Raw genomic sequence first — 14,963 nt, forward strand, 5'->3', positions numbered from 1 at the left:
TTTTGATGTGGCTTAGTCATACATATAAAATTTTGTGAACGGTAATATAAAAAATTTAACATTTTTGTATAATGATATACTTACACAACAATATATTTAGCATAGCTCCAGATAGGAGGTCTTTACTTACAGCCTCACTTCAATCAAAAAAAAAATATGCAGACAAAAGTGCCTTAAGGAACAGTAATAATATAACTAATTAAACCCGTTATTTTGATACATAATGGACACTGAGATATACTGAAAATAATTATATTTTTTGAAAACAGGAAGAAGAAACACATATACGCACCTAATTTTATTACGATATGTATAATAATAAAACGTTTGTTTCAAGAGTTGCGTCTCCTCTTAAGCGTGAACGGGTACGGCAACTAAGGTGCCTTTACACGTGGCCATCATCATCCAGACTACACCTACTCCAGCAGAACAAAGGACCCTCAATATTTTTACAATTAACCCCACCCTGTGCCCGATGCGGTCACCTTATTCCTGAAGACTTCCTAATCTCCTCCGCCCACCTAACTTTCTGCCTTCATTTGCTATGCTTACGTTTTCTTGGAGTCCAATCAGTTACCCTTAACGAACATCGGTTATCTTGCCCTCACATTACATGCCGTGCCCTTGCCCATTTGCGCTTTTTTATTTCTACTAGGATGTCGTTAACTGGCTTTTGTTCCTTGACCCCCACTTCGCTCCCTTACTGCCTGTCAACGTTACACCTATTATTTTCCTTTCCATAGCTCGCTGCGTTTTGCAAACAACTGAAAATACAGTAAAAATCTGTGGACAAGGTTTAAGGCAAACACTAAAGCCATTGCGAAGCTCATGCTTCGCAATTCAGTGAAGGTGAATTCAGTGATTTCAGTGAAGGTCATTTCAGTGAATTCAGTGAAGGTGTCAGCACCTGGCGTAGAAGCACACAAGCGCAGAAGCACCAGGTAAAAAATGGAACCAGTTACATGCCTTCCATGAATATAATATGTTAAAAGAAAACATTTCTGCGACATCGGTACTATATCTTGAGTACCACACATATAAACAGCAGTTGTAAAATAGCTTATGATTCTAATCAGTGATACCTTGAACTGGGATACGTATATTGGCAATATTTCCACCAGTGATTTCTTAAGTCTCTGTGGTGTTTGAGGCATAAGTTGTGAAATTGCCGGTGAAAATACAGGTGAAATTGGCAGCGTGTAAGGCTTTGGTGCTGCCTGGTCTTGAGTATGCACCCTGTTCATGGGACCCATTCACTGCAGAAAACGTAACAAAATCTGAAAGAGTGCAGAGAACCGCAGTTCGATTTATTTGTAATAGGTGTACAAGAACAGACAGCGTTACACCAATGATTAACTTTCTTGGCTTAGAATCGCTCCAGACAAGACACCCAGAAGGTAGGTATATAAATAATAATATACTCACATAAGTGCATTACTCCTGTTTCTTGAGCAAGTGCACGTTTCAATAATGTATAAGTTATTCAAAAATATCAAGCACACAATAGCACGTTTAAAATCTCATTTTTTGCCAGAACAACTAGCGATTGGAAAAAAAATTTCAGAGGGTGTTGTGAATCACCCGAATGTGGAAACGTTCAGTGTTAACCGGAGAGCCTCGTGTGTGCGATCTTTCTATTCAGACCATGTGTATGTCACTGTGTGGTGTTCATGTATGATTTGCTTGCTGATTACGTTATTTTCCTGTTTAGTCAGGTGACTCCGCAGTATTGATAAACAATAAAAGAAGTACATTGCGACTGAAACTTTCCACAGTTGCACTGCATGAGTCTACACCATTTTATTGGCGTTCATAACCTTAGGTAGTATTCACAGGGTGCGCCTTTCGCCTACGGCTACACATAACAAAGAATGGAGTCAAACGTGTTCGCTTACCCTCTGCTCTGACATTTCCTACCTCCAGGCAGGAAAGTCTGTGCAGGAGTTAGAACGGATGTACGGCGCAAAACTTTCCAGCGTTCGCCCCGGGAGGCTTTGCTGAGAGCACGCATGTTTTGAAAAGTACGCCACTTTACTAGTCTGTGTCCTGGAACAAATTCTGCGACATTGTCCCTGTAAGCGGAGCGCGAAATCAGACGCCGTTTCCAACTCACTCTTTCATAAAGCATTACATCCTGCCGAATCATTTATCTTCTGTTTGTTCTAAACCGTTTCCGCCCATAGCCCATGCACAGAGAAAAGAAATGGAACACGGTTCATAAAAAAAACAGCCGCAGCCAGGAGGTCGAGTTGGAAGTTTATCTTTCTGATCTCCAAAATGCTGTCAACTGCAGTAATAGCCCTCTCTTTTTCAGCTTAGCCAGCGTAGCGCCAAATTATTAAGCAGTAATGAGTGCTTATATAAATCAGCAGTGGTATATTGTTGGAAGAAAGTCGCAACTGAGCCGGCGTTTCATCTAGTGAGCAGCAAGCAGTTTAGCGTGGAGTCAGCGTTCTGCACCTGTAATGCTGGTTTTTGCTAAACACCTGGATTTTGTTCAGCAGTTGTGGAAGTGCTGTCTGCAGAGTTCCGGCGATGTGCCTTTCACGCAGGTGAAACTCTCCTTTTTATACATTAATGAAGGGAAGCGCACTATTTTCCACTGCAGCTGCTAACAGTGGCGTATGTGGCACTAAGGCATTGTGGTAAGGGTACTAAGCACAACATTTGCGAGGATAGCATAAAAAGTACAGCGGTGCGTTGTACAGATCTGATGCCGCTGTTTTGAAACGGAGCTCATTTCTCTTATACCTTCAAAAACGGACAAGACAAACGCAGTAGTGCCGGAGTTATGTGAACAAAAATTGCAGAAAAACAGAAACGATAACGGTGGAATAAGCGTCGCGCCGTGGGTGTTGCTGCGTACCCGCATTGGACTTCGTCTCTGGAAGTACACGAAAAAGCAGCGTGCCTTCAGTGCTCAAGCCATGATGTCAGCGTCGAAGAGTTTGGGCGTGGCCGACTGCGTGGTATTTGGCGTGCTTACAGCGCTGGGTTACCTTGTCGGCTTGTACTTCTCGTTCGCACGACGACGCAGGCTTGTAAGTTTCTTCTTCTTACTATCTGGTGTAAACTTAATGCTCTCCTGAACCGCGATTTAATTCCGTCAAGCGTAAGCAGCAGGGAGAGAATGAGTAAACAAAGGTACATAGGTCACCCGTAGATGCGGCGGTTTAGCCTACTTCTACATTCTACGGTTGGAGAAGTGCTACGGAAGTCGTGAATATTAGTTATGGAGGCAAAAATAAAAGCAGCTCGTGTTTTTCAATAGTTTAGGAGGCCAAAGGCATTTTTTTACGTAGTAAAGAACTAATTAGGCCTGACATAATTTTCTGAGTATATGAACAATTCGGCAAAATGAAGAACGTCTCTAATTGTCACAAGCTGGGTTTACTGAAAAGAAAGATTGTGAACTCTATTTATCCCTCACATGCTCGAAGTACTCAGTCAACTAACGTGGGCAGCTTACTAAAGTCACGTTTAGGTCAGTAACAATTGTGACAACGTGCAAATGCGTTAGCATAACCGCGGCGATTATTTTTGACATAATTATGAAAAAAAATTCGATTTGCGTCGCGTTCCAGACGCTAGCCGGAACGAACCTGAAATCCCTGCTGGCACACAGAGGACAACCGTAGTGTTCACGCATTGAGAAATTTCTCAGAGACATCATTATGGACTGCGGAATAGAAGTAGGCGGTAGGATTGTTAGGGTACCGGTGATCTCTCTCAGGGAAATAAGTCAAGAGGAAACTGGGCGTTGGCAAAAATCTTATGCATGCGCTAAGAGATAAGCAATGCAATGACCTTAGGAATAAGGATAAGATACGTAATGCAGTCGAACTGTTCTACACAGACATATACAGTAGCCACAACAATCAATACAATAGAGAAGAAGTATTGCAAATAAGTTGAAAGTTTCATTCCTGTCGAAGGAGGAGCTAATTGTAGCCTTAGAAGCAATGCAAAAGGATAGAGCTGGTGGTGCGGATCAAGTAAAAGCACATTTGCTATATTTTTTTTTGTTTAGACATACTGCAGCACAATGGAACGCTAAGGGAGGGGTGAGAGAGTGAGACTATACATAAATGAATACAAATACGGGGATAAACACTACAGTCCACTAAAAAAAGATAAAATACAACTGAAATCTGCAAAACAAGAACAAGTAATGATGAGCAGGGAACAAATAGAAAGTATCACCAAGAAGAGCGGAGTACATGATAATCGGCGGGTTGTAGACATGAATACAGATGATTATGTGCGTATGCAAGAGTCAAGTTCAGTTCATGACGACTTGCGGTTGATGCTTGTGGAGCAAAAGTACAGTGATTTTGATGAGAGCGTGACTGAGGCATTGACTATGCAATGCAAGAATTTTACTGATCCGATGCGACATCGTGGCGAAAGGGTTGTTAGATTTAGGGAAAAAAGTGCCGAACATGGTGAAAAATGGCGCTCATAACAGAAAAAAATAAAACGCACAGCTTATTTTGGACAGCCTCTAATGTATTAATCCTTGATTGCGTATATGGATTTCAAATTACAGAAGCACAATCTAAACCTGGATGTATTAGTGATTTGTACATTATTAGGTTTTTGTCCGCAGGTGAGTCAGTTTATGTTCCCCGCAGAAAACCCAACTTCTTTACTGCTTTGTCACAGATGTAATCAACGTGAGTAGTTCATGACAAGTCATGCATGGAAATGACGTCACGATATTTATACTCTCACACATTTCTTAAGAAGATCCATGAAATGAGGAACTAAATATCGAAGGAGAATGTTTTATATAGAAGGACTCCAGGACAGTTTTGTCAAAGATATTTGTCATTTGCCTTGTATTACACCAAGAACAAAACCTAGAAGACGACTCTTGTAGGTGAAAATTACTAGTATTACAATTATTAACACATAGATGGGCGATCTCGGCAAGTGCACCGAAGGTTAAAGTAGGTTTTGTGCTGTCTTTTTTTAGAAACCAAGCGATGACGTGCGATGAAGTGCACCCGTAGGAGAACATGAGGCAGTGGTGTAGAACAAAAAAGCTCAGTATCTGATAAACACAAAGCCGAAAGGTACAAGTTGTTCATTAACAGTGAGGACAATTTAGGGGGTCAGAGTTTAGATACTATGAAAGCTTGAAAACTTTCCTTCCATACTTTCCTTCCAATGTGCATAGATCCGGTCCTTTATTGGCGCACAAGCTTTTGCAAATTTTAAATGTAGCTTTTGTAATGTGGGCCAACTAGCCCACATTGCTGCCTTGCTTAAGCTTTTGTAATGCGTGGAAATCTTTAATGCAGCAGCTTATATGCGGTGTCTTTAATAAGTGAATACGAGACCCCCAAAATGAAGTAATGTATCCAGCACGTGACTAGACAACCGAAAAACACAGATGATGAAAATACGCTACGAAAACATAATTGTATCCGATGGCTAATTTACTTTGAAATGCTTTGGCTCAAGCAAGAGAAGAGAGAAGGGACAGGCACTGCTTCATTCGCAGGTGGCGCCCACCGATGCTGCTGCAGCACCTGAGGCGCTCGAGGCTTTCCTAGGAGGCCGCAGCCTTCCTTGTGTGGCCCTGGCCATTTCCGTTCTGGCGTCGGCGGTGAACGGGATGAATGTCGTAGCCTTAATTGGATACCACTATGCACATGGTTTCCACATATGTTGGGTTAATGCATGGTTGCTGGTGGCAGCCATATTTTCTGCACGGACGTTGGTCCCCTTGTTCTACAATCTGCGGATTGCGACTGTCTTTCAGGTAGTCTATATACTTTTCGTCGACGATCGCAGTGTGCTGAAATAAGTGTTCGAAGAACTGTATGACTTGAGAGATAATACTGTTATACATCCATCGATAGAAAGTGACACGGCAAGGATGGAAAGCCCACAACAGGCGATGTCTGACGTATGAAGAAGAAAAAGTAGTCAGTTCCTCATTATGAAATTAGGATGAGCAGAAAAAAGGGGAGTGGACGTAAATAATGAACGCCCAGAGTGGTGTGCAGGCGACGTAAATCTTATATTTTAGTTGGATGTTCAATATTTAGCATTAAATTTTCAACTGCAAATTTCTCGAAAATTGACGCGTTTTAAATCTGAATGCATCGTAGTCTTAACATTTGTTCTCTTGAGTACACGACACAGGAGAGCAGTTCAAGGAAATTTTCTTGTCCCTTAGAGCGTCAGACGTCCTCTAGTGCTTAACACTTTCCGATAGATAAAGCGATCAGTTAATCTTTGTAGCGAGAGCTACGCTACGCCAGCTCTTTGAGCCTTCTGCGTGGAACCCCTTGAGCTCCGTGGCGGCGCCGTGGCCTTGGTCACGTGGTTGGTCACGTGGTGCGGAGCAGCTGCTGCTGCAGGCGGCACTGCGCGCCGCGAAACCGAGCTGCAAGAGATGTGCGCATGCACCGTGTAGAGGGGGGGGGGGTGAGTAGAGGTAGAGAGAGGGAGAGGGGGAGAGTGTGAATCCAAGTCCAGGGCGAAGATGAAGAAGGAGCGCCCAGCAAAACGGAGCGGCGAAAGACTGACTTGGTAATTCGACTGAGCGAGTTCCACTCGGCCAGATGTAACTCCCGTGTCACTCCAGGTTTCACCACAGCTAAACCACAGCCAATTTTTTTTAAGCTACTGTAATTAAGAATATTGATTTGTCCTTCAGAGCTCGAAACATTAATAGCTCGAAGATTTCTGTTGATACAGCTCCACCTAGGAAAATCAACACAGAAGGATTTCAAGCAGGCCACATGTTTTCCGAAAATAATCTTATGGTCAGTAAAGCGAGTTTGAAGCAAAAAAGGAAGTCTACAAAACCAAGAAGACATTGCGAAAATTCCGGACAAAGGTGTGGAAAGCAAACAATGGAACTATTATTCCGTGCACCAGTGGTAGAAACAGCACATGAGCGTGAAATTTGAGCAGCATGATATTTTTTTCAAGAACAGCAGACATTTAGAACTGCAAACGTAAGTTTCACTCGCGCCTAACTGCTAACTTTTATTTCCTTCTATGTCCTTGCAAACCTTCCTTCTTTTCGGAAGTAATAATTTATCGCACGATTTTTTTCGTGGCCGCACTGCGGCCATTAGGTTGGGGAATATTTCTTGCAAGAAGAAATTGCGACAGCCAAACCACCTTTATAGAAACAGTTCCGAACTGCGCCTCTGTCCGGTTCGAATCTAATAACGGCGACCGTGTTTCGATAGAGGCAAAACGCAAAGGGCGCGCCAGTGTGCTGTGCGATGTCAGTGCACGTTAAAGATCCCGAGGTGGTCGAAATTATTCCGGTGACCTCCACTGCAGCTCCTCTTTCTTCCTTCCTTCTTTCTCTCCCTCCTTTATCTTTCCATAAGGCGGGGTTTGGGTGCCCACCGAGGTATGTGAGACAGTTCCTGCGCCATTTCCTTTTCTCAAAAACCAAAGCGCATCGAGCTGACCCAGCATGTTAAGAACGCCTCGGCTGGAAGAGCACATGTCCAGGGCACCGAGTTCTCTCCTCCTACGTCTCCCTCTGCCGCATCATGCCGCGCTGTTAAGTCTCGCACGTCCCGTTGCTCTTCTTCAGATCCAAACATTTCGGTGGGAGAGCTCTACGACGCCATCTTTCGCTAAAGTCATCGGGTGTTGCGGTGTGACCCTCAGCAGAAGGAGAGTCGGATGAGTGGCTGTGACGTCAAAACACGTGACTCGCCGTTTCACCAGAGGTGGTCATGCGGTTATGCATGTCACTTGGCGTTCCCTTAAGGAGGCGACGCTGCTCTTGCATGCAGTTTCGAACATGGATGAGAGCGCAGCAGACAGTGTGCCTGAAACGCTTGAAACAGCTGCGAGGCGTTTCAAGCGTCTAACCCAGCGTATCCTATTGTAATCAAGCTTTCGCTGCGTCTAATTAGGTTTGAACAGCTAAAATGAAAATGAAAGTTTGTTTTGGGGAAACGAAATGACGCAATGACTGCTTCACATATCTCGGTGGACACCCGAACCACGCCGTAAGTGAAGGAATATAGGAAAAAGTAAAAGAAAAAAGGTAGAAAAGATTTGTCAGTATCGCACTTGAAAATTTCACCTTGTGACGTGTACTTTCTCTTCGTATTTCTGACCACTTTAAGTACCTGCGCCGGCGTTTTGACAACAAGGTCGGCATCACAGCTTGCCTCATCTACTTTGTTCTCAGTGTAAGTAACCTCAAAAGTTTTGGCACAATATATCGTTGTGAACAATAATAATTGTGAAATTTATGTTTAGTAGATGAGATGTGCAGTCAGGTATTGGTGGTGGGAAGAAGCTTTGTGGATTAGTAAAAATGAATGGCCTTAGAGGGGTGCGATACAAATCAATTTTAACAAATGACTGCTGCAATACAAGTAGCCTTTATTTTCTTTGCTAGTTTTCTGTTCTCCGATCTTTGTTCAGTACAAAAGGCTTTTCCACAACTAAGCCTGCACCTCTGAGGAAGTTTAATGTCTAAAACCCTATCCGTTTTATGCAATTCCTGGAAAAAATTGACTTGTTTGTTCTAAAGTCTTCGAGGCCTTCAGTCTCTATGGTTAACGCATTGCCGGAACGATTGCCACACTTTTCCACTTTTTACAAGCTCACTGCACAGTGAGGTTCAGGCTGCTAAAAACTTTTTAACTGCAGGTACTTCACCAGCCTGTTTTTTTTTACCTCCGATTACATTTGTCAGAACACTTCATGTCACCTTTCAAGTCTATCATGTTGGCCTTGTGAGCAGAAGCTGAGCGTGAAAATATTCGAAGTTGAATTTCACATGTGGATGTCAACACATTTTACACATATAAAAACACGCTGGCTGTCGCCGTTCAGAAGAGAAATTACCTGGAATATTCTGCACGCAACATACGCGTATAAAACAAGAATCTTTGGACTCCGCTGAACGCTTTTTGTCATAAATTTTCTTTCTAGTGCAGCACTGAGGCAACAGCGAAAATTATATTCACTCAGTAACATTCTCGAACAGAAGGAAGGAGAAAACATTGTCTAACTGTTTTTGGCTACACTGGGTTTATTTACACTTATGCACAGGAGACAGACTTTATGGTTCTCTACTGTAGCGTTACGACATACACCTAGAGATATTCCGATAGCTAGTGTCTTTGTTGCTGAATGACACATTCGCAACTGAAAAAAAACAGTGTTATCTTTTTCTTGGTTGCAATCGCGAAAAAAAAATTGAACGCAGGCAGCGATGTGCATAGATAAATTATATATCAAAGAGCGCGGGAGGGGAAACGATGAGACCATGTTTCCAGAAAGCTATGAGATAGACCAAAACAACGCATTCAAACCCAGAACATGATTAGAAGACACCAGTAAGAGCCCATTATTCCGGAAATTATGACGGGAAGGAATTGAAATGAAGAGAAAAGCAATAAACGGGATCATTGTGAAAAAAAGGTTTCGTTCGGGGGACTGCAATTAAAATAATTCCCAGAATAGAGTACGTTAGTGCGAAACAGGCTAGAAAAATCTGAGGAAACAGAAAAACGATGTTTCTTCAATGTACCCAGTGACAGTATATATGACTAATATCTTGGCGCGCACTAGTCTGTGATTCATCATGGAGAGGCGCAGCGCAAAACAAACGAGGAAGAAGATATAGAAGCATTGACGACACGACGACAGGAGTTGATAGTTCAACGCTTGTTCTGTCGTCTATGTTTCTGCATCTTCGTCCCCGTCTGTGTTGCTGGGCCACTTTTCCTCACGAGACGTAAGCATGACGTAGAAAATTAGAGCAAGATGAACAGAAGATCATCGAAAATTGATAGCAAAAATAAGAAGCATGTATCACAGCCCGATAAACAAAGCAGTGCAGTCCAATGCGAGGATCCAGGCGATAAGATCATCTTGGGCTGCGAGATGTTAGAGCAGGGGGACGTGGCCCGCTCTCACCAGAAGTGAAAGTTTCCCTCATCAGTGTCGCCAGCAGTAAAACATGGCGACCATCAAACGAATCTCGGTTTTACTGCTCTGCCCGGTGCTTTACGCCAACGTTTTTGTTTTTTCCGGAGAGCTTCCAGAACAATACACAATCTATACAAAAGGTTGGAATGACATTGAGAGCCAATCTCTGAAACTGCTGTCGGTGCATGTCTATGAACGCTTGAAATCCGTCGAAGCTTGGCGGCCGCTAGCTTAACCTGGCGGCGTCTGGAACTGAACTAGAATTATTACTAATCTTTGTCGTGTTCGCGAATAGGTTTCTGTTTTTCAGTATTGAAATACCTACGCACCGCCTGCTGCATGTTGTCGATTCCGACGCTGCAAATAGCGTTGTTTTGGAACGCTGCCTAACAACCCCAAAATTTCGCCGAAGTTTATGGTGTTGATTTCTTCTGTGGTTATATTTTCTCTCACTGGATGTTTTTAAAAGCTAGCCGTACTTTTCAAGATCCAGGCTAATCTCCTTCACCTTCAAACCTCTACCACTAAGTACCTTCGCAAAAAAATGCTGCCACTATCTCCAGCGCTTGCCACCATCAATACAATCACTGCCCGTTCTGGGACAGCGTCGCGAGCACAATAAAAACAGCAGCTTTCCATTCAACGGCGTAAACGCTGAGAAGCATGCAGTTGTATAATGCAGTTCCTGGCATTTCTAGCATGAAAAACATTTGAGATGCTCTAGCGCAGGAAAAAACCCTACCACACAGCAATTTCAACTCTCCTGGGAGCGTACAAACTTGCGTAAATACTCTTCAAGAACCGCATGTACTTTTTACTTCGCTGTAACCGATCGGGATGTAAGCTGTTCAGTATCGATCTGCCGGCGGTTTGTCTCAAGTATCCAATCTGCATGCTCCTAATAATTAGTATAATTAGTACAACTCGAACGTCTCACAGTGTGGTCCTTTAGGAGGCAAAATATAGACTTCTAGCTGGTCTTCAAATAATCACTGTGTTATTTTTTTGGGTACGCACTCAAGAAATGGATATCACGTTGTACTTTCGCGGTGCTGTCAACGACTACGCGTACGTTGCGGCTAGTGCGGGGTTGACCTTGTTTCTGTGGGCTCCCGACTGCAGCCTGTCGCGCCTGATGCCGAGTTAACACTCGTAATAATATGTTTTGGGCATATATTTGCTGCTTTTTTAAACATTTCAGCAAACTCTGGGTGCCGTAGGAATCTACAGCGCTGCCATTGCGGTTTCAACAAGTATGTATATAAATCAACGTCACGGCTATTTCGTTTGAGGTATTTGAAGATCTTTATTATTTTGCTGGTATTAAACAATACTGCTGAATAATCTGCATTAACCGCAAGCAGCGCTTGTATGGACTTATATTATTGTCTAAAAAGTGGAATACAATAAGAAATGGCACCATAATAATTCTGGAAGGAGACAATGTAAAGTTTATTTTTTCTTGTGTTTTGCTAAGAGAAGCACTAAAATCATTAGGCGCGATCTGTCGGAAATATAAAGTTTTGCAACATAGACGTTGAAATTCGCTTGTACAAAGATCTTCATAGTCCTAGGAAAGATATTTTTTTTCCTTTACTTTCAGTGCTTACAATACCCCTGGTGTACACGAACATAGGCATCGGCCTGTTTGGCACCATGTACACGGCTTTGGTGAGACTGTTTTCGCTCAATCATCGCCCACAATGTGTAGATAACATAAATATTATTTCACTCATTTAAAATGGAAAAAACACGTTTTCTAATTCTGAGCCACTAGTGCGCAAAACATTCGCCGAAGGCACAATAACAGCAGCTGTATTTTAATGATAGGCGAATCTCTTCGCCTAGAATTTGTTTTTGAAAATTGAACTCTTTTAAGACCCCAGTCTCTCTCTCTTATCCTAGCTCATATCAAGCGGGGACTTTAAATGGGTTTGCAAGCCAGTCGGATGATGTTTTTCCTTTATTGGCATGCGAAAACCAAAGCCGCATGAACTGAATAGGCAAGCAAGACATTGATAATCGTATGATATTTAAAGTCCTCGTTTATTGCAAATATCGCGTTACTGCCTGCTTAGTTTGGGGTTCTTTCAGTGCTAGGCACGAGGAAAAACTTCGCTTGTTTTCATTCTTGATCACGCATTCGGGATCTGCCAAACGCCTTTTTTCCAGTGAATTAATGCCTCGTGAGCTTAGGTAACATGCTTCTTGCACGTATCGTACTTACCTCTCTTCAGTTTCCCATTTTTCTGTTAGTGCTCTGTAATCTAAGTGCTTGGGTCACCGCAAAAAAATACCTCACCTCCCCGACTTGTCTTCCGCATTTTCTCTTGAAACCAAAGCTGGCACTCGCCTACCCTATGTGCAAACTTTTGCAAGCATCCCGGTTTTATGCGTGCGTGAGTAATAACCAAGGGTGTGCACAATACTAGGTTTACCGATTCGGGTACGCTTCCAGGTGCTGCTGAAAACGCCGTGTTAAATGTGTAATGGCTGAGCAGAACATCAACTGCTTCCTTCTGAACAGTTCTTTTCACCGATTCGCTGTTGCACCCTTGATGTGCACTTATGTTTCATAATTCGCTTTCACACCAACAAATTCTATACAAACGCAGTTTTCAACGGACAAAACTATATGAACCGAATTTTTTCACGGATCATATTACTTACATAAAATAATCAATACATCCGCTGATCTCTCCTGAGTAGGCTTGCAATTTTTAGCAATTGAAGTTTTTAAAAACTTCAATTGCAATTTTTAGGAAATGAAGTTTTTAAAAACTTTCCGAATGTGTTTTGTATGGCACTGTTTACTAGTCCACGCGATTGATCCAAAAGCTGTAAAGAAATTTTGCTATCCATGGGAAAATACACTCTTACCTTAAATATTTATATAACAGTACCTTGCAATATTCTACATTCCTCACAATTAAATATGATTTCCAAGAATCCTGGACTTGCAAGCTTCCTGCAGGCCGTTACAAAAAAAAAATCACGTCAATGGCTCCCGGCCATGTCACCTTCTGAAGTTCAGTACGGAACCATACTTGTCGAGCAGATTTTGCGTATTAATAGAAATTTACGATGAAGAAGGAAGTATTCGGAAAACTGTGAAAACGAGTGCAGCTTGTGGAGTTCTTACGTGGGTGGTGCTGAAGCTCTTTAAGGCCGGATGGTCTTTTCTAACCAGGTACTCAATTCGTGGTGGCTCCCGATCAGGTTATTCACCTTTAAAGGTTTTTATCCATCCTAGAAGCAGAATGTGCACTATAATACAACAACCTAAGTAGCACAAAGTGGGCAAAGTGGGGCCCTCGGTTGGAGCCTATATGAGTTGCACATGCGGGAAACGTGTGGGTTCTGCTAGTGGTGCCCAGATGGCCCCCTGTGTGCTGCCCGCTGATTTGCTTAATCGGCCCATTTCGGACCCATTTTGACTACCGCATTTACGATGACCACATTCGCCCTGGATTGCCGAGAGCCCCGCCAATGCCGATAGTTCACTGGTGCGGGTACTGCTTGGTCAAGCGCCACTTGGACTTACCCACATATTCTACGGGGGAGGGGGAAAAGTGGATATTTCTGGGGCTTACAACTGCCCTGAAGTACCCCAGAAAGCAAAGAATAGGGCATAATGCGGGCACGCCCGCTTTCCAGCTCCACCACTGCCCATGTGGGACCTACAGCTGTTTTATGTGGGCAGCCCCACTAGGGCTAGCTCATGTTCTTCCTGCATAACGTCGAGCACTTACGTGGCATGTGCCCTCAAGAAGTCCACGAGAGAACCATGTGGGGGGCATCATGTCCATCAGCGCCTGCTTTTCAAAGCTCCGCCAGCGCCCATGCGGATCTCGTAGCACGTTTGTACGGGCAGCTTTATTTTTGATAGGCTCGATGTTTTCTGCATAAAGCCCAAATTTGCGTTGCGTCGGCCCTGCTACACCCCACAAGAGATCCGTGCAGGCTTGATATAAGAATCCAGGCTTAGTTAATCATTGCAGAGTCCATAGGAGACTCATGTGGAGTCAACAAGGGCCAACCCAATTCGGACTTGCCCACATGTTTCCCACAGGGCGCCGACGAAGATATTAGATGGGTTGTCCCAGCCGAAAATGGCCAGGTGGGAGCCACAAGCGCCCCTTATTCTGCGCATTTTGGGACGGTATCTTCTATCAGGTATCTCTCGCCGAACTGAGAACCCAAGACTGCACACAGAACGACTTGTGTTCGCACATCAAAACAAATGTGTAATTTGGTTCTTACTCTTTTAACCTGTTTCAGTTCTTCGATTCAGCAACGAGCCCATGCAAGCAAAAGAAATTCTTAATGTTTAGTCGTGTCTAAAACGGCTATGGATCATTCAGAGCAAATGACAATAGCTCCCACCTATCCGTGCAAATGGCGTATCTCTCCTTTACGGCGTTGCTATCACACTGAAATATAAAATACTTTGAATCTTCAGTACTGAGAAGACACTTGTCTCGCTAGCTTACCTTCCGCCTGAGCACCCTCAATAATAATAAATCTGCGGAAGCCAAGAAAGTAGCTGTGCATTTCATTGAAGGATGCAGACAATGCATTGCAGGTTAAAATGCAGTATCTATGCATCCTGATGGTAGGGAGAGTGACGCTTTCACTCCAACTAATAATTCACCGAAAAGCTCAGACGCTACTTCGTGTATGCCTTTCCTGCTAGAGCTGCTCACCTATGAGAGCAAGGAGCGCGCAGAGAAAAAGAAATGTCACCATGCAAATACAGTAACATAGGCAGAAATTAGCCTGTGTTCATGCAAAGCAATATTGTCCTCCCGTACAAATGTCGGCACGAATATTTTTGCTTTTAATGTTAACTCTATTGTTCTCAAATTTCACAATTTCAAGCGTGACGGAGATGGTTAAACGCAGAATATTTCAATGCCACTTAAGAATCCAGTCACTAATGAATATATCTAACAGCAGTTCCCAAGATATTCTTCAGACAAGAGCACTGCATAAGGTATACACTAGTCTTGAAACGCTTGTGG

At 43.2% G+C, this 14,963-nt stretch overlaps 1 protein-coding gene across 1 annotated transcript in view; it reads left to right on the forward strand.

Annotated features, from left to right (window-relative positions):
• Positions 1-2,366: 2,366 nt before the first annotated feature.
• The window catches only part of LOC144119857 (sodium-coupled monocarboxylate transporter 2-like), a 32,224-nt gene continuing 19,627 nt past the window's right edge, over positions 2,367-14,963 (forward strand). Inside the window, exons 1-5 of the mRNA XM_077652379.1 lie at positions 2,367-3,041; positions 5,510-5,770; positions 8,121-8,186; positions 11,141-11,192; positions 11,543-11,610. Of these exons, the coding sequence (XP_077508505.1) occupies positions 2,928-3,041; positions 5,510-5,770; positions 8,121-8,186; positions 11,141-11,192; positions 11,543-11,610 (561 nt within the window). The 5' untranslated portion in view covers positions 2,367-2,927. The remainder of the gene's footprint in view (positions 3,042-5,509; positions 5,771-8,120; positions 8,187-11,140; positions 11,193-11,542; positions 11,611-14,963) is intronic.

Source organism: Amblyomma americanum, chromosome 2 (assembly GCF_052857255.1).
Source record: "Amblyomma americanum isolate KBUSLIRL-KWMA chromosome 2, ASM5285725v1, whole genome shotgun sequence".
Classification (NCBI taxonomy): domain Eukaryota; kingdom Metazoa; phylum Arthropoda; class Arachnida; order Ixodida; family Ixodidae; genus Amblyomma; species Amblyomma americanum.